At 38.0% G+C, this 25,593-nt stretch overlaps 1 protein-coding gene across 5 annotated transcripts in view; it reads right to left on the bottom strand.

Moving 5' to 3' along the window:
• PTBP2 (polypyrimidine tract binding protein 2) overlaps nt 1-22,723 on the bottom strand; it is a 53,771-nt gene extending 31,048 nt beyond the window's left edge. For 2 of the 5 annotated variants that reach the window (XM_069789318.1, XM_069789319.1), the window contains exons 1-3: nt 22,540-22,723; nt 20,852-20,882; nt 7,447-7,522 (exon numbers count right to left, since the gene is read on the bottom strand). In XM_069789318.1, coding sequence (XP_069645419.1) covers nt 7,447-7,522; nt 20,852-20,882; nt 22,540-22,547 — 115 coding nt within the window. In that variant the 5' untranslated portion in view covers nt 22,548-22,723. The remainder of the gene's footprint in view (nt 1-7,446; nt 7,523-20,851; nt 20,883-22,539) is intronic. The other 3 variants (XM_069789320.1, XM_069789321.1, XM_069789322.1) reach the window with 2 other exon arrangements.
• Nucleotides 22,724-25,593: the final 2,870 nt, after the last annotated feature.

Here is a 25,593-nt window from a genome sequence, read left to right as displayed (position 1 = left end):
AAATGGCCATTATCTAAACAACTTGGGTCCCTGGCATTTTTAGTTAGAAACTTCTATTTTATTAAACACAGAAATAGAAACCTATACACATATATAAGCAACAGAATGAAGTGCAATGTACACAAGGAATACTGTAAGTCCATGGCATTCAATTGTTAAAGCTATGAAGATGTAATGCTCCCAAGTAGTTTTTGCAGAAAAACTGATCTTAAAGTTCAGCATAACTCCTAACAAACAGTGAATAACTAACTTCCTGCTGATAACTATTTTTGAAAACATATCTTAATGAGATTTCATCCTAGAGTTTTTCTCTGCGCAGTTTTTTTTTATTTTTTTTGAGAAATAAATAAATATAACCTAAAGCGTTCTGAAGCCAAAAACACGTAATTGACCTTGAAAATGTATGAAGCCTTTAAATTAGATGTGTAATTTTCCTTTACAATAACCTTCTTTCATATTCACACAATCTCCTAATATAGAAATGTAACTATGTGGCTATGGGCAAAGATTTTGCATACAATAAAAACTTGCTTTCACCTATTATTTCCTGGAAAGAAGGGGAAAAAAATTTTAAAAATTCATCACAAGATGCTGATGATAAATCCCTGCATATCAGCGTAGCGAAGTAATTGATAAATAAATATCCTTTCTGCAGGAGTCAATATCTGTTTCATAACTGTCAGTACACACCACCAACCAACTAAAAAAAAAAAGTAAATACTTAGGCTTTCCTGAAACACTTATTTCATCCTCCAATACAATCAGTTTATACATTAAAGACAAGAAGCTTACTAACAGTATTATTCATTGTTGTTGCTAACATAGAAAGTACTTCTGTCACATTAGCTAAATATATGAAATTTAACGTTATCAACAAGTAGAACATAGAACACATATCCACACAAGAAATACCTGTCCAAGAGAAAGGTAATGGAATTATGAAGATATCTAGTTTACAGTTGTGGATTATGACCAGAGAGAAAGATTAAATAGTGCAGTGGCTACTAAACACAATCGTTTGCATAAAACAATCAGCTAAGGAAACCGCAGACAACCACAAATTGGGAAAGTATAACAGAGAACATTGTGGTTTTGCTTCTGAGGTTCTTTCCTTAAATATATATATCCAGCCTGATGTCACAGATAAAATGTAGGAAGAGGAGACTTTTGGTCTGATCCAGTGACAAACTTCTCCACAAGTGTCAATAGGTTCCCAAAACAAGAAAAACAGGACCTTTGTGTTTTAGTACAGACATCAAAAGTTCAAGCTAAAGATAAAATCTGGAATTTAAAATGTTTGAAAGAGCAAAAAAGGAGATACTACATTCAAAAATAAGATGAAAACATGAAGAACGTGAAGTACTCTGAAGTCTGCATTTGTTAACCTTAAAATTAAAGGGTTTTGCTGTTGTTTTGGGGCTTGGCGGGGGAAGGCAGAGTATGTTCTGCAAGACTTTGTACTTCAACATACTTTATATACCCCATTATCCTTGCCTTGCTAGGCCACTACTACATGTGGAAGCTTTACCACTTGAAGTAAAGCATTAACCAGTAGTAATAGGTGGATTTTTACCATGGACATGGGCCACATGCAAAGGAAAATCTTGACCAATCAGTAATAAAACTATCTTATTGTACAAAGAATACCACCTCTCAGGAATTTGAACTTAAGTAAGTAAACATGGCCAAGCAATTAAAAAATTAACTACACAGCTTCTAACTGGCAAACCTGCACATAGGCTGCCCCTCTGTTTCCAAATTCACTGAGCAGCACTGAGTAAGTTTTCTAAGCAACTACCATAGCACACTTACAATATGGTATAGTGGCTGTTCAATGTTGCCCAGTCTAAAACTAATGCACTTCCCTTTGGCCTTTAAAATATGTAAAAATACTACAGCTAGAGTGAAATGCAACTGAAGTGGGACAAAAATGAATTACCATGGCATAGCGATGCAGACAGAAATGAACTAAATTAATAATAATAGCCACATTTTATTTCTCCCATCCTGAGGTTGAGGGGTTTGGGTTTTTTGCGTGTTTGTTTGGGTTTTTTTTTAAAGTTTCTTAATTTGCAAAAAGATATATTGTTCAGACATTCAGAGTATTAAAATTTAGTTCATCCACATGCACATGCCCAAGTATATCTGCAGAAAAATGTAAATTATAGTCTATTATTAAATTATTATACTTTCCAATCGCATGTACTGTACTTCTTCAGATCTTTCCAATTACTATTAATTGTAATCAATTTGCAAACTTCAGAAGTAGATTACCTATGTTTAGACATCATTAATGTTAACTAATAATCAATTTTACTTAATGTGCCATCAAAACCAGCACATCTATGTTTATTCCCCAAGTTAAATACAGCACTTGAAATATTATTAGCTTGTATGCCTCAGTGCTAAATATTCTGTTAATACAATGAATTACCTATCAAAGTCACTGTTAACATTCCCTGCTAATATAGTAAAAATAAGATCAAGATTAATAGTATCGTTTAAAGCTCCAGGAGTTTGGTGAGCTCAGCTACAAAACGATTTTTGAGATGTTTTCACTGATTCAACTTCAACACACAAATGTGAACAATGAAATTGGTGGCAGCCATAGTTAAAAAAACCTGCCAATCTTTCTTCTTCATCCATTGTCTTTGACAAGCCAAGTTTCATAAAACTTTCATCAACATCTTTCACTTTTTATCTACATCCCTTTAAAATTTTAATTTTTTTTGGTGTGGATTTCAGCAATACAGTTCATGGCATGAGCATCTTCATATATATATAACTGTTCCTAAAACTTCCATTAAGCAGTCCTCCACCTGAAAAGAAAAAAGCCTCACAAGAAGTTCAGCATAAAAGTAACCCATCACAGAAGAAATGCCTTTTCTAGTTCTTAAAGAGAAGGGACTTTCTTAGACTTAAAAGCTGCAGAATAAGCAACTGCAGTTATGTATTTACTGAACACACAGCACTGAAAGGTGAAAACAGTTGTTTATGTACAATCATTTACAATGTGCATAACCAATGTCTTGAAAAACACCCAGAGACAAAAATATTTTTTAAATATCCTGGCTTCAGCTCTGGTTTCTCAGAATCCTGTTACCAAACCATAGTTTACCTAAACTGCCTTTCTAGTCAGTCTGCTGTGCACCAAGACAAAAAAAATGAATTCACAGATGTTTATGACAAGGTTATGCTCTCCGAAGAGATCGGAACCAAGCAAGATTATAACAGAAAATGAGAACAGACAATATTTTCAGAAAAGCTGAAGGAAAACACTGGTAGTGGTTCAAGCAGTAGTAGAAGGCCTGTGGTTCTGACAATACAACTTCAACATATCAATGTCAGCTGGTGCTAAAAAGCTCAGAAAATTAAACATCTAACATAAAAAAAGAGAACTTATTAGAAAAGTTTAGATATTTGCTGACCTGGAACCTTACAAGCTGTCCTCCCTTGCAACAAATTCTGACCTAGTAGATGGGATTCTTCCCTCAATGTTTACAGAACAATTTTCTGCCATATGGCTTATAAACTAATTCAGGAAAAAAAAAATTGTATATTTAAATATAAATGCTTGACTGAAATGATATTCCACAACAACGACAGTAATCAAATTATGTCCAAAAGAGGAGATATAAGGGTTCAGAATTAAGTGGTAAAAGAACTCACAAAGAAGTCATCCTCAATTATCCAAGTGTAAATTTCTTTTAGGGCTGTTCTTTTACAAAAGACACACAAAGTACTTAAGACAGTAACTTGTAGTGAATATTAATATAACATACTGTCAATTTCCTTTCATCTGTACACACCTGAAGATTGATACTGATGACAAAGCTGTTTAGAAAATGCTCAAGGACCAGCCCTTGTATTTTGAGCAATGTCCTCTGGACAACAGTCCAACATGCTAGCATTTTCCTTAATTCCATATTGTTTATCAAATTACCAGTGGTTCAAACAATCAATAAGAAAGCAAACCAAATGTCTGTCCAACAATTTTGCAAAAATTTTCTTTCACAAAAAAACAGGGAGGGATTCATATGTAAGACTCCCTACAGGGCAGAGAAAGCATGCATCTTTCATGCCTTTCTCAGACTAAGAAAAAGAATTAGAGCAAGAGTATTCATAAAAGCATTAAAGTACTACAGTATTCTAACTGAACAGCAGCTGAATACCAAAAAAACCTAATGGAACTGTTACCACGATAAAAGGGTAGGATGATCATTTTTAAAAAACTCATCTCCTTTCACCCCTGAAGACGCAGCCCCCAGTTCTACCAAAACCACCCACTTCCGTGATAAGGCCATTTTTTTGACAACTTAAGCAATTTGGTTTAGGTTAATATTTCTATAGCAGAGCTTCAGAAAGAAATGAGGCTGTGATTCACAAGTTTTTGCTCTAAGTTTAGGCCTGCTAGGGCACTGCTAGTGACAACTGGTTTTTCGATTGTGTATGCTTTTACCAATAAGGCTCAGAGGATTACAAAACAAACTGTGTCTTTCTTCTGTTCATCTAGGTATCTGTTTGGAAAAATATGTGATCAGATGTTGAAAATATCGAGGTAAAAACCAGAATAGGTTTCTACGTACTCCAGAAAACAATGACCAGGTCTCATAAAATCATGACACTTCCAAACTCTAAGAATGAGAAGGCAAGAACAAGCATTAGTTTTAAGAATTACAATTCAGGCAGAGTTCTACAACATGTCTCCTTTACAAAGAACTTAAATCAATGATTACAGATTCTCTTAAGCCCTACAAAATCCAAAGAAGATTCATCACTACCATGCCTTGGCTACATCAAAAAAACCTCTGTTCACAAAAGTTTTAAATTCTTCCAAAGAGAAAAGTAACAACAGAACTGAAGCAAAAGGAGGACATTAATTTGGACGTAAAGAATACTTGAACTCATTTGGCTTCAGGAGATGGGTACAGAAAAATTAACACATGGGTTTCCATTTCAGATCTAATTACTTCCGAGTCTACAATCTGAACTTGTAAACTGTGCAAGTCTGGAAAAAGTACTTCCAGACTCACAATAAGAGAGATATGGGAGGATATATTCAGAATAACACTGAACTGTGGATTTAGCCCACTCTACAGGGTTTTTTTTAAATGCTATTTTACAAAGGCAGGCAGGCAGAAGAGAAATTTGAAGGCAATCCCAAGAAACTGCTCAAAAACAAACAAAAAAACCCAACCCAAAATGTCCCCCTTTCCACTGACCTCTATAGAGAATGACTTAGTTATAATACTGCATTCAGATTGGGGTTTTTTGTTTGTTTGGGACTATTTTTCCACCAACCTCCTTTATATATTGCACACTAATATGAAAACTTTTATAACAGGCAACTGATACTACAGAAACCAAGCCACTACTCAGAGCACTGTTGCTTGTTAATGAGATCATTTCTGAGAAGTCATTTATGGTTCTGTATGCCTAGAGACATATCAAGAGATCTTACTTGTATAAAATGTAAAGAATAAATTCACTTGAAAACTCTTACAAATGCTTTTTCTTTGATAACAAGAAAAAAATCCCACAAACCAACACAAAACCCAAACCCTAAATCAGCTTAAAAAGGGGGGAAACAAAACCAAGGTGGGGAGGAGAATCTGTATTTGCTAAAATACGTCAAACTCCCAAGTCCATATAATGGAATCAAAGCACTCTTTTCCATTTTAAGAACTTTTTGAGGAGAAAAGAATTTCTATTTAAAGTTTGAGCCTTCTTAGACAAGTTTCTGTATTTTTTCTGCTGAAAACTCAAAATTTTAATAATTCATAGATCAAATTTTGTTTTCCCTTTAGCTTTTAATTTTTTTTTCCTTCAATAAATTAACTTACATTTAGTTTTCCTGAACTAAAAGTTTCTCTCAAAATACATGGAAAATTTGGTAACATTCAGGACTTTGTCCTGGTAACAGTGCTTCCCGCCCCCCCCCCCCCCCAGCCAAATTCAAACCCTCACACACACAACCCAAGCTCCTTTTCACTCTAGTTTCTCATTTAAGTGAAGCAAATTGCTGAAGCACTAATATCCAGCACTGCAGACGACATCAAGAAAATGAAAACAAGAACAGGGACCTCTTTCAGAACCAGAAGGAAGAAAGAAAAGCAGGGGAGATTAACAGATGTTCTGGAGTTCTCAACTGGCTATGAATGCACTGCACCGCATTTTTGATCTATTCCAAAGAAGTATCATCTCTTCACCTTTGGTTACAGAACTGCCAATGGAAGTGGTTCTCCTCTCTTCTGCTGCCATTCTCCTCCACCCCACAATGCACTGAATCTAGCAACTGTGCAGCCACATGACTTATCAGTTAAGTTGCTCCAAGGAAAAACTACACTTTTTAGCAGTACAGTTTAATGCTGGATTAGCTCATTCTGCACATCTATGAGCACTCCAACACAGAGAGTGGAGCAGAAACATGTGGCATTGGGTGTGGGGGGGTTCTGCCTGTGCTAAGGAGGTAGGATGAGAAAGCACAGAACTACCCATTCCGGCAGCTGCCACCACAGCACCCCAAACATAACATGAAATTGCACTCTGAATCCCAATCTTTACTAGATTAAAAGGAAAGAGTCTGCTACTAGTATCAGCAACTATAATGCTCAGCAGAGAAATACGGTAAAATTGATCAAGCATATTAAAGCAGTGAACCAGGCAACTATTTGGAAAGCTAAGCAAAACTCTGCTGCCATGAACCAATTCCTTCACATCAGAGGGGAGGGAGGGGAGGGAGGGGAGGGAGGGAAAAAGAAAAAAGCAAGACCCCTGAAGTGAGCTCTCCAAGGGAACTCAATGCACGTTCAACATACAGCAGCATTAACTGCAATAGAAGGCATTTCAGTATGTGCCAATTCGTGAGAAGCCCTTCCATCTAGCACCACCCAAAATTTGACTCAAGAACAACACACTCACTTTGCACTGACATTCTGAGATTCTACCACTGCAATCTCAGACTGAAGCAGCAAAGTTAAGTTTCCTGCTTTAGCAGTCTAAACTAGAACAGAGCAAAACTCTGTTTTCCTGAATCCATATTATATTATGACACTTGCACAGGGTTCTTCTCTGTAATGCCCAGACTCACAGATGTCTATGTGTGAAAAAGCTGATGTCACACAGTTGTTAAGCTGTTTACCTGTGCTTGGTAGTTGTGATTCCTTACTTTGAAGGCGGCTGTGCAAGGCAAGTGTAATTTTTCATCCCATCACCCACCAACAATTTAGTGCACAGACACCTGAAAGTTGCCTCTTGTTTTCTGGGATTATTATTCTCAGATACCCAAGATTTGTGAGTATATACCAGGTCACTACAGTCTAATGCATGCCAACAGTTTATCTCTCTATAGCACATCGGATTCTTGTTTCAGTGTTCTCCCCTTGTAAACAGGAAATTAGTCCAAGTATAAATGATAGATTTCTCCTTTGAAAGGGCATCACTTACCAGTAACTACCATGCTGCTCATGTTAGAGTTCGGGCTATTGAGTACACTGCCTGAAAGAAGTTCGTCAGATCCTCTCTAAAAAGAAAGAGACAGTAAGAGAGTTTTTTTCCTCTATTTTGTGATTTTTAAAGATGATATTAAAAATGTCAGTTTGACAGGGAAAACCTTTAGAAGAACGTAAGCAAGCATAACCAAACCTATTCAGATTTGGCAGACTTCCTCTTTTCAGATAAGTGCAATAACTTGAAATCTAAGTAAAGCAGTATATTTACATGGCAATCTTTGAAATGAGAGCAGCTTAAGCACAGTTGTTTCACCCACCACTGAAGCGGAGCCACCTCCAGACACAATGAGAACTGCTGAACAGTAATTTTGTCCAGCATTTCAAATTAAAATATTATGATAATTAAATATATTTAGTATATTTCAATAACATCTAAATTAACATGTTTAAATATTTTAATATACATATATTAAATTACTATATCTAGCTGAAACTATAAGGGAAATCTATACAAATAGAAATATGGAGTTTAGCTCAATTCTAAAACCCCTATTAAAAAAAAAAATTTAAAAAAAGACTCATCTTCCTTCATAGGAAACGGTCAATTTTCATTTTGGGGGCATTCATTTGTCCTGCAAAACACAATTTATGGCAGGGAACTGCATCTTCATCGTAGTTCTTAAAACATGGTAAATATCAATTAAACAGTCTTTTCAAAAATTACTCGAAAATGGGCTGCAAAAATCAGAGGAGGGTTTATATTGAAAATGTACAAGATAGTATTTTCTATCAAATTACTTGTGAGATGGGCATTTGACATAGCTGAAGAGGCTTTTGCTTCTTTTCATGCCTTTTTTGGTTTTCCCTTTTTTCTTTTACCCTCCAACCCCTTCTCAATCCCTCAAGACTTCCTCTCTCAAAAAGCCCCCAAAATATTTAGGTGATCCTTCATTAAAAAAAAATTTAAAGGGGAATAAACCTGACATCCTTTGCAGATTATCTTTAATTTCTTATTGGTTCTTTCCCCACTTCAAAAGTATTTCCCCAGCACCCGTAACACTAATCCAGGTCACTGCTAAAACAGAAATGAGGAAAGAAAGCAGTTACTACCCATCTTTACAAAAATAAATGTTTTTCATTCTGTTGTGGATACTACAATAGAATCTCAAGAATAGTTAGTGAATATGTTTTACAGGGCACCTCAATACTGCATACTAAATTAACCTGAGGATATCACTTTTCTAGGCAGCACAGTTGCAAGATGCATAAAATCAAACCTTTACCATTTTACCATAGTGTACTGTATGTGTGCTCATAATCAGAGCAGTATCTTAAAGTTTGTTTAATCCACACCTGAAATCCACAAGCTCTTAAAAATAGTATATACTGTGTATGTACGCATAGAGCCATTCAAGTTTACTCAGTTTTCAACATTAGCTCTGAAGAATCTTGATACACTTTATTGAATACTCTGAGCTCTTAAGGCTACATAGCAATTAACAAAGCTGTGCCTACCAAATCAACAACAGATTTCCTTTAAAATTGAGTAACACCCAATACCAAGATTAGGTAGGACCATGAGAAGGACTGTGTCTTGTCCTTCTCAATGTAATGACAGATCTCTAATCAGATATAACTACGGAAAAAATTAGCTGGACAAAACTGAGAAACAAGTTAGAGAAGTTATGGAAACTCTTTCATTATTCAAACTACACTGCTTTGTACTGTAAATACAATACACTAACCCAGGCACTCAGTATAAGTTGAAACATAAAACATTCCTTCTTTCTCTTCAATGTTCTATTTTTCTAACATAATATTTACATGGGTAGAATATTGCAAAGTTCAAGATTACTAGCAGTATTAGCTCACTCGGTTGATAACTGCAGTTATTTCTGCTTGCAGCTATCCACCTAGCCTTGCTTGGAAGCCCTGGTCTGTAGACTGGACAGCTCAACCGAATATGCAGAAGTAGCAGCAGACTCTGAATCAGTTCATAGTCAGGCATATTAAGATAATTCAGCAGCTTTTTTTTTTTTCCTTTATACGCCAGGCATTAATTTGGAACAGTACAGCATTTACTATGTAAACACCCGAAGCATCCCCAGTACCAAATGAATGGTCTTCCCAAAACCCGCAGGAACTTTACAATTCTGAAATATCTCAAATTTGAGCTGTCTTCAGCTTCAAAAAGTTACTTCCATCAGCAACTGCTGACTAGCAGAACACAAGAGTGATTACATAAACTTCTGGTTCCTAGTAAATCAGGCTTTTGAAAAGCTGTTAATTTCTTAATCCACAGCAGAAAAATCCAAAAGGAGCACAAATTACTCAATAGAGTGGATATTCAGTTACTGTATTTGTGTTTTGTGAACAGTTAAAAGAGTTTTCATTTTGAAACATACCATTTTGCATTTCATGAATACATTCAGAGTCGATCACCAGATTTTGTCATTCCACTTGAAAGAGTTTTAACAGTTTTGCTTCAGAAGAACAAGTAAACGTGAATTCCTTATATTGGCATGTATCATAAATTCTACATTTGTTTTGTTCTCATAAATCAGTGTTCACAAGTCTGAGTCACAGATGTACAGGTTTGTATGTGGAATGCTCACCATGAAATCACAAACGTATAGCAAACTTCTGCTAACTCACGCCCATATATACTTGCCAAGCTTTTACTAAAAAGACAAAGGTATCTCGTACTGTGTGACCAATGACCTTATTAGATATACATGGCTATTTTTCCTTATTGGTTCTTAAGTAGCCTAGACACCTCTGCACTCCATTCAGTATGTAACTTTAAAACCAGCTATGCTGCAAAAGACACTTGGACACAGAGCAGTTAAATTAAAAAAAATCAAAAGCAGTAACTGCCTGGTAATTGTCACTTACTTCAAAAGGGTTATCTTAGGACAACAGTTGTCTAGTAAAGCAATTCAGTATAAGCATTTCAAGTAAGTCAATGCGTACTCTTAGACTGGCACTACTATGTGACAGAAGCACCTCCTGAATTACAGCACAGACATAAATACTTACTTACATTTATTCAGCAGAGATAAGACTTTATTCAGTTTGTGTTTTGGGGTGCTTGGCTCTGGTTTTATGTGCATCTTCTTTTAGAGGGTGCTAAGACAAAAAGGCCTGGCATCTTGCTCCAAGGGCAAAGCTCTTCATCACTCCACTCTCTCACACACAAATTTCAGAATTATAACCCATTTCCCAAGCATCTTGAACGTTCGCTTGTCTTATTCTCAAGCATGACAGTTCTGCTAGTCAAATTATGCAATGCAAAGAAACCTTTAAACTAATTTAGGTAAATTCTATTGAGTGTTTCAGAGATAAGGAAACTAAACTCAGATCTCTGAAGAACACAGTGAATCAGATTCAATGAAGAATGGAAGATCAAAGAGCAATGTTCACTTAACTCTTTTCCCCATCCATGCAAATTGCTGTGTTCTAAAGAATCAAAGCACGTTTGAGATTTTATAACAAGACTGAAGATCACAAGCACATAGGTGACAGGAATGTCCAAATATAAATTAAAATAACAAATGAACAAAAACCACCACAATGATTTTATTTTGCCATAGACTGCAAAGGAAAGTTCCTATAATAGCAACATGGTAGGAGAATAATTGAATATCCATTTTACCATGAGGGAAGAAGATTATAAAGGACAAAATAAAAAGTGCAAACTGCTATTATACTATTAATAGGTCATCTTCTGACACCTAGTCCTCAACAGCACAAGTTTTCAATGTCATATTTCTATTCCTACCAATGTCAAGAACATTAATCTACATTAATCTTCCATAAATGCTAAACCAGTAACTATTCTGATCAGAGATATCCAAAACATTTCTTCACAAAACCAGCATCTGCCAAAATGCTATTACACAAAACAAGAAAATCACCAAACTAACTTCTTGCACTGAGTGAACCTTAAATTTGTTGCAAAGTCAATACTGTCCTTTCAATGAAGCCCATGTTATCACCCTTGCCCCCATGAGAGCATTTCCATCTGCAGTGTGAAAACAGCATGTTAATTTATGGCTTCAACCAATGGAACTACATAAAACTGGCATATGGGATCACTTTCAGAAAAAGATGAAAAATATACCAACTGAGACTTTTAACATGTATTTCAGAGAAACTTAAAAATTATACATACAAAAATTATTTTATATGCTGTTAATTGAAGATATCACTTCAATATTTCAGTTAATTTCTGTAAGTGAACACAGTTATTGTATATACTGTCTCTTCTACAATTTACAAAATCAGTTATACAAAGAAAAGGAAAAAGCCCCTAGCTCATCAAATTAATCTCCTAGCTCCTTGCTTTAACAGTCATAGATAACTCAGAATCCCTCACTACACAAGCTGGATTTACATAGGAGGATTTCAGATTTTTCCCCCCATAACAGACTACTATAAAGCTTCATGCTATCACAGGTTATATTAAGTAGCTATGTAATTTCAGGAAGTCATTACAGTCATACTATCCTTCCAGGCTTATAAAAAATATACTATTTAGAAGTCTTTGCCAACTATTTTCCTCACATTCCAGATATGGCTTTAAAAATTTCAAACATTCCCCAGATTTTATTACATCCAAAGTAAAAAAAACACAAACAGTAACAACTTTGGCTTGAGAGTTACCAATGAGAGAGAAACATTATCAGCTCTTTTCCCAATAATTCAGGGCTATGAAGGGTCTGATCAGAAGTTATGGCTGAACCTAACATAACAAATTGAGTGTACCACAGAAGGCTTATTAGAAGCATGTGTAGATGCACTACTACTATACTACAAGAACGCTAAACCAATACTACGAGAAACAGTAAACAAATGACAAAACTGCACTTTGTTAAAAAGTCAACAGCATCATCTAAAATAAATTCTTAAACTCCCACTAGAAAAGATAAAGAATACACTCAAAGATATTGAAAAATACATTTTCTGATAAATCCTCTCATTTGTGGTATTCAAATTTGCTGATATTACAAGCCTCTTTCAAGAACAGGATGCTTTTGCCCCCCACCACTTCCCTCTCTCCCTGCTTCCTCCCCCAGATGAAAGAAAAAAGGAGAACTTCAGCTGCACTGTGCATTTACCACAGTCTTTCTCAGCCTACAGGCATGAATTTCCCAAGGGGTATGACAAGCCAGGAGACGGATCTCGTGATTTAAAGAAATCTAACAGCACTGTAAAACACTTCATTTCTAACAACATCTGGGAACAATTTAAAAGAAAAAGCCAGAAACCTAACGGAGAGGAATAAAAGCATATGATAATTCCAACCCAGACATTAAACATTCCCCTCTAACAGATACACACTTGTAAACACACTGCTTCAATATTCAGTGTGTGAATTAGCTTTGGGGAGTGGATGTTGGAAACAACAGGACAACACACTTTAAACCCCCAACCACAGCATTTATAAACTTTGTTCAATTTACATCCAATGGATCAGAATTTAATGAATGCTTCATTTTTAACAGGATAAATTTTTAATGAAACACTGCATAAATACACTCTCACATACTCTAGTGAAGAAGAAATACTTTATCTGCCTTATGCTCTGACTATACACACTACTGTCAAAACACATAATCTAAATTACCTAATTAATAGACTGTTACACCTCTCATACATACTGGATCACAGAAGAATCATTCAGAACAGGACAAGCCAGGTCCAAACATACAATCCAGAAGAAATTCCATGCAGGTTTATAGGTATTTTACAAAGCATACAATTTAAACTATAACCTTGTTATCACTTCACCAGAACCCTACATAAAAGGAGTATGTCTACTTGATTTTTATTTTTTAAGACTACACTATTTAACTATACTAGCATGAAATCTTATCAGATAAGGCCATGAACTCCATGGGTGCTTAGTAACTCACTTATAACATCACTTGCTTTTAATTCAGTATGAAGTTAACTGGTACAATATGACCACCTTTCCATATTTATTCTCTGCATTCTCTTTTTTTCCCCCCACTTCAATTCTTTTTCATGCTGTCCTCAGCCAACCATGTATTGTTTATATATCCTAACAACTAACTTCACCATTTTTACACTCATATTTTTTCAGTAAGGAAGGATGTAGGAGAAAATTAAGCTTTTATTCTTTTTTCTTGCAACTACATGCATGGTATATGCCATGTACCCAATTCATGAAAAACACACAAAGTTTGTAGAAATTGAGAGCAAGCAATCAACAGAATCTGAAAAGTCTTTCAGACTGAAAGGAGACAAGTCTCAATTCCTCTTAAAAGCCTCCAGGTTCTCAAAATACAATGTGGAAAAGAGCCAAGTTTCTCAAAGCATCTCAAGATCAAGATGGACTACTATTAAACCAGAAAGCTGAAGAATAAAGAATCAAGTCTCCACTTAAACCATGCCACCCAGCCTCATTTGGAAACCTTCAAACTTCCAACTGTAATGAAAGACTGCAGGCAAGATTCTAGTCCAATACCAGCTGACGCTTCAAACATCCAGGAGGAAGTACACAAACAATTTATTCCAGCAGTTCAGACTTTCTATTCCACTTTTACCAGGAAAGTGTTACTCTGAAGCAGCTGTACGTAACTGGCAGTAAGTTAGAATAGGTGAGAACAACTTGCTAGAGATACCACCTGGATGTGTTCTTAGCTTTCTGGTTAGAGAATCATGGCACCTAGATGTACATATTTGGTCCTTCAGCAGCAGTTTCTACAACTCAAAATAAGATCCATAAGGAAGGTATTTTCTGCTTGATTCTCTGCTATTTTGCAATAATAAATTAAAAACGCTAGTGCTATTATGTCTATAACTCAATACTCATGTTATCCATTCATAGAAAACCTGATTTTTATGAAAAGCTAAAAATGGCTGTATGTACTTGCCGCTATAAAAAACCCCACCCAATCCCCTAAATCAAACATCACAGTCCCATTAACAGCTTGTGAAACAACCACCTCATTTGAACCATCAAAAGCAACAGTCCTGCCGTCTCCCTGGCCCTAACAACTTGTTCCTATTCTGTCCTCCCCAAGTCTATATTGCTACAAGCATTTACGTAATCACATGTTTTGGTACAAATCTGACTAAAAAGATGTAATGCACTGTTGTGTCAACTTAGCTTTAACCTGGTTAAGTTCCCAAGAGAGGTTTGTGAAGTGGCTACCCAAACATTTGTTGCACAAGTATTACAGTGACAGAGAAAACTGGAATGCAGCTTGATCTGCTTGTGAAAACATGGCCCAAAGCTTTAAGAAACAGGAAAGGTATTTTCATGCTGGTATCAGGTCATATTTTTCAGATGGTGCAAGTGATCTCATTGCTCTTCCTACAACCCCCTCAATTAAGATGCAAATATAGGTGTTCTGTTACAAATGAAAAATACGTGATTTCCCATTAGTGACAGACATCAAAACGTATCAAATAGGAACACTAAGCCTTCCTTACATTGATGCATACTTGCTACAGAGTACAAACTAATTTTCAACATTTTTCCTTTCTCTCCATTTTCAGCTCTCCTTGTTTTTCCACAAATATTACAGTGGAAGAATGAGCATTAAGGAAAAAAACCCCAAAGTTACAAAGGAAAAAGAATTGAAGTAGGCTGTTCTGGAATAAATATGAGTGTCATTTCAAACAGGGTCAATTTACCAAAGTTACTGTTAAAAAGAGAGCAGATGTCTTTCATTGCAAGAAGTTATTTTTTGTCACCAAGGATATGTTCCCCATACCATGTCCTGGTTTCGGCTGCGATAGAGTTAATTTTCTTTCTAGTAGCTGGTATAGTGTTATGTCCTGGATTCAGTATGAGAAGAATGTTGATAACACACTGATGTTTTCAGTTGCTGCTAAGTAGTGTTTATACTAAGTCAAGGATTTTTCAGCTTCTCATGCCCAGCCAGCAAGAAGGCTGAAGGGGCACAAGAAGCTGGGCAGGGACACAGCCAGGACAACTGACCCAAACTGGCCAAAGCGGTATTCCATACCATGTGACGTCATGCCCAGTATATAAATTGGGGGGAGTTGGCCTGGGGGGGATCGCCGCTTGGGAACTACTGGACATCGGTCGGTGAGTGGTGAGCAACTGCATTGTGCATCACTTGTTTTGTATATTCCAATCCTTTAATTATTATTGTCATTTTATTATTATCATTATTAGTTTCTTCCTTTCTGTTCTATTAAACTGTTCTTATCTCAACCCACAAGTTTTATCTTTTTCCTTCTGATTCTCGCTCCCATCCCACTGGGCGAGGGGAGTAAGTGAGCAGCTGCGTGGTGCTTAGTTGCTGGCTGGGGTTAAACCACGACATACCACCGCTGAAGAGAGAAATCCAGATGCTGGTTCTAAACTTCTGAAGATAGTCACACTTCATTCTTACTTCACTCTCAGAATGTTCTGCACATTTTTTGCTGTCTACTGTTGCTACAACTAAGTATTATTGAACACAAAAGTTGATATAAAACATTCTCCTAGCTAACAAAATTAAAATAGTTCTTCTAATTCACAATCAAGTAATTTTTCTCATATTGCTGCCCTTAGCAGTCTTTGTCTAATCTACAAGCAATCTACTAGTAATTATATTAGACATGCAAAGATAGCTCAAAACTATCATTCTAATATTTTAAATACAATAAAACAGGCCATCACATACCATTTGTCTGTATGAATGATTCAAACTTTTTTTATCCTACCACTCCCTTCCTTTTATTTAAGTATCTAGAATGATGACAGTGAAGGCAAAAGAGATTTCAGAAAAAGAAGAAAAAAATGAAAGGAAAAAGCTATTTAAATACATTTTCTCATTTCTTAAGTTTAGTGTAAACTTCTCTTCTGACAACTTGCTAGGATTTCTGACTTTTTTCCACACATATTTTCATTACACAGTGTACAGCTCAAATAAAAAGTCACAATATATCCACGATATGTTTCCACCACAAGGAAACTCTCAGTTATTAGTAGCAAAAAAGGGTCAGCGTTCTGTAGTTTTGTAAGAGAAGAGATTAACCCTCAGAACCTGAGGCAAAAAAAAAAAAGTGGACAACACTTCAGAGTACTTACAGACACTGCTACTTTGTGCTCTCTTCCTTTTCTCCATCAGCTCTTATCTCTTTTGCTTTTAGCTACTGCCCTTCCCCCATACTACTATATTCCCCCATGTTAAATTTCAGCAACTAGGAAAAAGGGGGACTTTGTGACACATTACTGTTTGGAAAACTATTAGAAAGTACTAGGACAGTGCTTCTTAGCATCTTCTACCCAATCCTAACATAACCAACTAAATACACACTAAGAATTCCCTCTTTTCTTAAGCATAATGCAAAGGCTGATGCCCTGACTTTTGGGGAAAAAGGCCATTCCCACATCTTTAAACATTACAAAACTATGTTTACAGGAATACATGAGTTTTCCCTCCTAGGTATAACTGGGGCTGTCCACACTTGGCAGCTGAAGGTCAGTTTTTGGCCAGTGTAGACCAAAGCAGTGTCAACAACGTCAAAAATTCCCAAGTGCTATGTACCACATAACACACCCATGAAGGAATGACTGCTGCTTTTCTCCCATCAGATAGAAGTACAGCTCAGCCATTCCAAGATGTGCAATGCATGTATACAAAATGAGTCAGTCAATTGTTCAGGCCCCATTTACTGCACAGCTACATATGCCATCCAGGAGAAAGATGATAAATTAGACTGAAGTGGCACACACTGAAATACAGTAAAAGAGAACTATAATCTTCAATACACACCAAAAGTTCACCTAAGTTATTCCATGCACCTGTGTAGTGTATATTATTTACATCACATTTTATACCCCTCTAAGGATTCTTTTAACTACTCCAGAGAAAAGATACATTATATACTTCATACATTCACTTCAACAATTGAAAAAGGCTTTATCACTCCAAGTGCCAAATCAGTTTACTTATCCAGATTAAAGCATCATAACTGTAAAGAGAACACAAGACAGTAATTCAAACCACAGTTATTAGATTCTAATAGTCAAACCTACATAGCCAATGAGCAATGAGAAGTTTAACTAGCAGGCTATTTCATATTTATTGACTAAGGACCTCATGTAATAAAAACAGAACAACAAAGATGCATCTTTTTAAAACATAAAAGCAAACATTTTATATACTATGGCAATTTTTAAAACTATGCATGAAGAAATCCATAAATTTAAAATGTATAGCATTTCTTCAAGAAACTGAAAATAAAAAAATCTATGAACTATGTAATATATTATCATTACTGGAATCCTTAGCTCTGTTCTATTTGAAAATACACAAACTGCTTATATACAACAGGAGTTCACAAAGTAACATCAGACATAGAGCTAAAGCACATTCTTCTTGTAGTATTTTGTAAACTGTAACATAAGGGCTGAACTGTGTGCAGAGTGACATTTCCTTGCCTCCATGAATTCCAGGTAAGCAAACCAACACATTACAGACCAAATCAAATATGAATTATTTCATATGTACTCACAAGATGATTGGGTTTTGACATGTTCTAACACTTTGAGAAATTAAAGCACTCTGCTCCTCTGACAGATTTAACTAGGAAGCGTGCTCCCACTCCATATTTTGAGTTGTGCAAATCCCCACATTTACTCTATGTAAAACAAGTTTTCAAATAGTATATGTCATTTTTTCCACCTCCATTTTGAGTTTTCTTTTTTTCCTCAGCTTTTGGTGTTAATTTCTGGTGGCTCAACACGTAAATAAAATCAAGATTGAACATTCAACAATTTGATGAACAAAAAGTTTTAAATCAAAGCATACAGCACAAAAATAATAGCTTCAAATTTAGCAGCCTCATTAGCAGGTAACTCTGAGACTATAAAACTGTTAATAAAACATTATAAGCAAGTATTCATTTTACTTCATACTTGCCTTGCCCACATGCAGTCCCTAAAGCTCAAAAGCCCTTTTTTAATTGAAAGGCAATTCCCAGACTACAGTAGTTAAATTCTGCTATTACTCTTTTACGAATGGGTTTAAAAATATAACATTCACTTTTCTGTTTAAGAGAGAAACCAGCCAGACAATAGTTAATGTAATTTTCAAATTTGTATCGACATGACTGATGATGATAAAGCAAAGCAAATTTTCCAAACAGAAGGGTCATACGTCACAATCCCTTTCTCCAAGTATAATTGAGTACATCACAAACATACTGTATAACTGACCAGCATATATACATACAGTAGGCGCAAAATCTCAAGAAAGCATCAGGTCAAACAAATATTCTGGATAAGTCGATTTCACACAGGTAAATCCCTGCCCACTTTCAACAGCTATCCAGTCACAAGAAAAGCAGTGTCAAAAGAGCATTAAAACTGCTGATGCAACTCCTTGGACTCAAAACTTGCTCCTCCCATTCCCAAAGCACCCCAAAGAAAAGAAAATGGCCAAGGAAAGGCCAGATGAATGTTCCCAGTTGTTTATATACCACCTATAGGTAAAGCATTCCTCAACTTTAAAACATCAGTTCATCAAGAGCAACGAACAGTCACCAGAGAACATAAAGGACAAATGTTTCACATGGCCTACCACAAAACACGACTGAAGCTAGCATTAGACTGCTACCCAAACTGCATGTATCAATTAGCAAGAAATTCCATTTTCTATTCTTATTAGTATCTTGAGATACAAAGGCTCCAGAATACATTCCAGTTTACTGCTCCCATATCTAACAACTTTCTTCAGAAAACCATCATCCTTTTTATGGATTCCCACTACTTCCACGCACAAACTGATTGTTCCCTTTTAAAATCCAGAGAATAAGGCATTCTTACAAGGCAAAGACCACACCTTTTTGACACATCTGTGCCTCTCCTTGTACTGATTTTAATCACTACCTCTGATACACCTGTCTTACCTTCTTTATTATATTCATAATATAACTTCTACAATCAACAGAAAGAAGCGGTTATGTCATCTGAAGTGTCTTTTCTTCATTGTCTGGCTAGTACCTGAAAATATGGTTCCAAAATCACACTACACGCTTACAATGTATTTCATGAACGTTCAAATTCCCCTAAGATTCTAAGTCACTCATAGTTAAGAATGAAAGGGATACTGAATCCATTTACTTCTCCCAAAGTGTGAATGTCAGAATTTAAGATTCAGGCAATACACAGTCTGCCTGAAATTGCTTCTTCATTAGACAGGATTGAGGGCAATTTAGAAATTGTTCTGCCCCAAAGCTGTTCATGTGAGGCAGTTTACTTCTGAAAGACTTGAACTTCCTTGGGATTTCTCCAAACTCTTAAATACATTCCTAAAGTTCATATTTCTGATTGGGATTAGCTCTGACAGAAGTACTTTAATAATTACACTTTCCTCTTGATTCAGAGAGTGATTTTAAGCTTGCTCCGATGCTGCACGAACATGTGAAGCCAGATGGGTCTAGAATCTACGTAACTCACTTCTTACAGCTCCTCCTAGAAGCAAGCTTGCTTAATAGATGTACATCTGACAAAATAGCTACTGTATCTACAGGCTAGCTGTATTGTATAAGAACTAGTCCAAATCCAGGACCAATACTGAATCTGAGCCAAAGAGTTTTACTAGACAAAACCTGGCTTACCAACCAGTTAACATAGATCAGCTTCAGGTGAAAAGGCAGCTATATAGTATAGCTACAAAGTCCCCGGACCAATGTGGAGTCTACATTTCTACCACTGAAATAGAACTGCTTGCATGCATCCATTAACATAACCTAAAGTTCCCTTGTCCCATATATCTTTACATTCTCATTATTTCTCGGTCTGCTTCTATGAAGTACCGATCTAATTCCTGCAACAGATTTGAATACAAAAGTGAAACAAACAGTAAATTAACAACCATTTGGAAGCTCTTTCCTTGTTATAACAAATACGATAAATTCATAACTGAACTTGAAAAATAAAAAGTAAAGCAAAGCAAACGCCCACTTCTCTGTCTACATAACAAAGTCTACCTCCCATATTTTTGTGTCCTATTACAGATAGTCACTTTTTTTAACTTGTGGTAACTATTTTGAAAAAAAAAAAAGGTGGGGGGAGGGGGAAGAAGAAAACATGTCTTTTACATTCACCATGCAACAATGAGAAAGTGTTGTTTTGAAAAAAATCTGCAAAATTAAGCTTTAAAATAAGAAGCTGACACCACTACATTCATCTAGAACCACTGTCTGCAGTTCAGTGCCTAGAAAAGTCTTTTGTATAGAGCCTCCCATTTACCTCTAGGGATTCTTGGTTAATAAAGCATATACAGCTGACTAAATACCAGCTGACAATGACTAGTTAAAATCTTACAACTTGCAATTACTGATGCTCAAAGTAGTTCATTTTGTATCAACAATTTGCCCCCTTATTTGCTGAGTATACATCCTACCTTCACACCAACTGCAACATCAGTGACAATGCTGTAAAAAAAGAAAAAAACAAGAACACAAGTCAACCAATTTATCCTCATAAAACCAACTGTTCTATGTATTGCAATGCCAAGATAATGAGGAATCAAAACAGCCAACAACTTCCCCAATCAAGAAAGTATATTCAAAGAACACAGCAGGAGTTGGAGGAAGTACAAAGAAACTCAGAAAAGCCACTGACTTGCCCAGCTTATGGGCTTCTCCAAGAGAGCCCAAAGTTTCAAGTAAACATTACTTTAAAGCGGCACTGTCAGGAAATTTATTTAGGAAACTCAGGTTTCTGGACTACCTGAGATCATAGGGTGAAAATAAAAGAATTTAAAAGTAAGTACATAACTCTTCTCACACACCCATATTAACTAGACAGCTAGTTGAGCAACATAGCCTACCCTATAGATCTTCTTACAACAGAAAGCAACTAACACATTTTTTGAAATTAGCTTAAAAAAAAGAATGCATTGGCAGGTACACCTGTATGAAATTTAATCAGGTACACCTATACGAAACTCTGCAACAGGTATGTCAAGGTAAATCTTCTTCTGAGAGGTTGTGACATCACAACTCACAGCATGTAACACAATCCCAAAAGAAATCTAAGTCCCCGCCAAAAAAAAATGAAAGCAAAACATGAATACGTGAAAGCATTCCACAATGTAATACTCATTAATGACTTCTCAGACAGGATTTGTAACTCCCAACATTATAATCACAACTAACCATAAAAAGCCTTTAAAACATCTCACAGTTGAAAGGTTATATACTTAAAGCATACCAAAGAGATTGCTTCTCTGTTTGAAGCAGAGTAAACAACTTAAGAGGAAATTTGGAAGCTGGAAGATGTTCTATTTACACTGACGAAGGCTACAGCCACCAGCCTCGCTTTCCAGGTCCAACAGAAAGAAGGCCTTGAGTATACTGACTGCCCACCCCAGCTCCCGGCCAGGACCGAGGGCCCTCGCTGTCCCATATGGCCGACTCCTTCAAAACCTTCCCTTCCTTGGCTTCTACAGCCAGACTCCAGCACGCACAAAGGCATCTTTCTACCTGGCCGGGGGGGAAGGCAGAGGGCTTATTAGGCAGCTCCTGAAAACAAAAGAGCTCGACATCTGGATCCTGCTGGTATTTGCTCCTCCCCTCCAGCCAGCTCCAAAACAAACCCGAACCCTACAGAGCGCTGCTCCTCACCCCACGGTCGGGGCGCGGGGGGGGGGGGGGGGGGGGCGGGGGAGAAGGCAAAGGCGGTGGAGAAGGAAAGAACAAGAGGTTCTGGAGCGGACGGAGGGGGGTAGACAGCGCTCCCTCTTTACAGCCAGATCCAGCGTCTCGGGTACTATACTAAGTAGGGGGCGGCCCAAAGCCCCCAGCAATTTAAACGGAAAACCCTACCGAAGGGCCCACGCTACGGAGAAGCTGAGCCCCTTCCCCTCCCCCCCGCCCCGTACTGGGCCTCAGCTGCGCGGCGGCGGGAAGCCGGCCCGTCCCCACCACCGCCGGGGCAGCGGCCGCTCCCCACACCCGCGCAGACGCCCGCCCGCCGACAGCCAGCCGCGGCGGGGAGCGAGCCCCCAGCGCTGGGACAGGTCCCACCGCCGACCGGCGGCACAACCGCGGCAGTGCCTTCGCCCACACCGCCCCGCTCACTACTCACCCGTCCATCGCCGAGCAGGACAAAGCGCGGACAAGCGGGACAGACAGCCTAGCAGGCGACGCGTACGAGGAGGCTGTGAGAAAATGGCTGCCCGGCCTGCACGAAAACCGCCGAACGTTGCCGAGTGCCAGATTCCGCTCCTCGTCCCTTGCCGCTACAGAGCATGCGCCAGCCGCGCGGGCATGCGCCGTTGGCGCCGCTGAAGTTTCTGCCATCAGCTGCCCGGGCCGAGGAGAGTCGCGAGGCGCCGCCAGTCTGCCCCACCTGGGGCGGGAAACGGGGCGCGGCAGCGGGTTCCTCACCACCCCGCGCCCGGGACCCGCCGCGCGGCGAGGCGGGGATTCCCGCTTCTCCCGTCTCAACGCACCGCTTTGGGAGCGTTTGTGCGTGCGCGAGGGAGAGAGGTCGCCGCGGAGGAGCGCGGCTCACGGTCCTGCCCGGGGAGAGCGCCCGAGGCCGCCGGGGGCGGTGGGGGCAGGCCTGCTCCGGGGGCTCCTCAGTCCTCGGGCGGTGTCTGCCGCCCCGCCCGGGGCCGCAGCTGGCGCGCAGGTCCGCGCTTGTTGCGCGGAGAGACTTTCCGTGCTTGGTGCCAGAACTTCCCGGCGCAGGGAGCCTGTCCCTTCTCGTCATGAAAAACGTTCAGAGAGGCCGCGCCAGGCCGGGGCACCCCCGTGCACCCCGTCCTCTCAGAGGACCCAACCCTGACAGGGAGCCCTGTCTTCATGGCTCAGTCCCTTCGGCTATACAGCCATTTTTAAGGAAACAACCTGTTGACTATATAGCTGACCACTAATACTCTTTCAAAAAATAATCCAGATGAACATAAAAACTAACTATTGCAGTAAGTTGGGCTGTTTCTTCACAGAAACTGGTGTAGCCATGGTTCTCTGTAAACTACCGTATCAGGGTACAAACTGTTCACTCTACATGGCCATTAGGAAATAGGCTTTTTCTCCCCAGTATTTTTATGCGGGGTCTCAGTATTTCATCACAAATCCTACAATGTTTGATACCGAGTTTCTAGAAAGAGCTGTTCCTGGGACAATCCTGGATTGCATTTAACAAAAAGTCAAACTAAGGATTTTATAGCTATGAAGGAAAATTTGAAAATGTGATCCAAATGTTCCTAGAAGATGAAGGGTATTAAAAAATATTCAAAACATCTTCTGTATTTTCCATGGTTTGATCTGGCAATACTGGTTCTAAAAATAGGTTTTGAGGAGGTAGCCCATTACTTGATTGCCCTTTAATTTTTTTAGGTTACTGTAAGACCCTTGGAGTTTGTCACTGAAAATATTGCAACAGAGCCTGATAAAGAATTTAAGAGTGAAAAGGCTATGCATATCTCCATAATCAGAAAATTTTTCACTAGGCTTTACTACCCCTGTCTGCCTGCCTCTCCTCTAACTGACTCCATGAGCAGCCCAGTAACTAACTTAACGATTACGAGTACCTGCACATTCTCATTCTACCCTGTGACTTTTTGTTGTTCTGTTCTGGAAAAGTCACTCTGATTCTGTGCAGCAATCAATTTACTAGGTGGACAATAACTAATATTGCTTCTCCTAGATGTCAATATCGTTTGGATATCTGCAACTACCTTCTCTTTCAGCAACTGCCTTCAGCACCCATTGCTGACCACTAGACTAAATGATTTGTTATTCTCATTCTTATAAAATCCCTCTTAAACATTTCATTTACTTAGATTGTATATAAAGTTCATCATGCCAAATGCTATTCTTTACTTTTTTGCTTTCAACATTGTTATGGTTTGTTTTTTTTTAAAGTATCTGGTTATAGTATTCTTTACTGATTGCATGTGTTAAAGTACTATGCTTGACAGTAACATCGAGGACTTCAGAGATTTAGAATTGCTTATAACCATCTCTATAAATCCAGTGCATTTTTATATATTTACTCCATATATATATATCATTCCTGTAGATTCTAGCACGTTTAGTAGGCTTTGCACCACTGGAGGTTGGGGTTACAGTTGGTTTCTCTTGTACTGTATTGGGGATTTTTTTGTCTTTTTTCCCCCTTATAAATCTAAACACATCTTGTGCGGTTTTGTATTGGTAGAAGTACTAATCCTTCTACTTCTTAGCAATTAGTAGAAAATCTGTCTTTCCATCTGATGTATCATCTACCTCACTGCCTGTCTTGCTTACCTCCTTTGCCTTTATAGTAATGCCATCTTCGAACCTGTGTTTCTCTTTTGTAATATCCCTGTTTTCTCCTTCTTTCATGACACCTACCAGAATCCGTCTGATTAAGTGAGCTAACACTCTTTCGGTTTATCCTCTGAGTTAGATGGTCTTCCATATAAGGAAGACTGAGGAGCACGTGTTGAGTGTTTATAGCAGAAAAGACACTAGAACTGAGTTTGCAAATCTTGGTGAAATAAGGATGTGACTTTATAGAGCAAAACTCTGGTCCCCCTGAAACCAGCAATAAAAGTGATAAATAATCAATCAGGATTTTACCTAGAGCATTTAATTTTAGAAGGGAAAAAAAGATACCAACAATCAGCGTGTTACTAATAAAATGCCATAGCATCCTCTTGCTCATTTGTTTGTTCAGCGTGGTATTACACTTTCCTCTTCAGGTAGCTTTGCCTTTTTATACTATTAGATTATTTTTAGTATGCTTTTGGATGCCTTGTAGAATGTATACCATGTTTTGGACATTGTGATAGTATAAACAATGACTTGATCTGTTTTCTCTGTGGCTAGAGTATGTCTTTGCTTTGTCTTTCTCATGTTTTAGAAGGTCAGAAAAAAACTGGCCAAAAGCACCCTGTTGTCCTTAGGACTTGTCAACTTCCTGCTGAAGTCCTGCATCACTGCCGTGGTTTAACCCCAGCCAGCAACTAAGCACCATGCAGCCGCTCACTCACTTCCCCCCCATCCAGTGGGATGGGGGAGAAAATCGGGAAAAGAAGTAAAACTCCTGGGTTGAGATAAGAACGGTTTAATAGAACAGGAAAGAAGAAACTAATAATGATAATGATAACACTAATAAAATGACAACAGTAGTAATAAAAGGATTGGA

Source organism: Haliaeetus albicilla, chromosome 8 (genome assembly GCF_947461875.1).
Source record: "Haliaeetus albicilla chromosome 8, bHalAlb1.1, whole genome shotgun sequence".
In the NCBI taxonomy this organism is placed as follows: Eukaryota; Metazoa; Chordata; class Aves; order Accipitriformes; family Accipitridae; genus Haliaeetus; species Haliaeetus albicilla.
The sequence above is the reverse complement of the archived record's forward strand: the minus strand, read 5'-3'. Positions and strand labels throughout refer to the sequence as shown.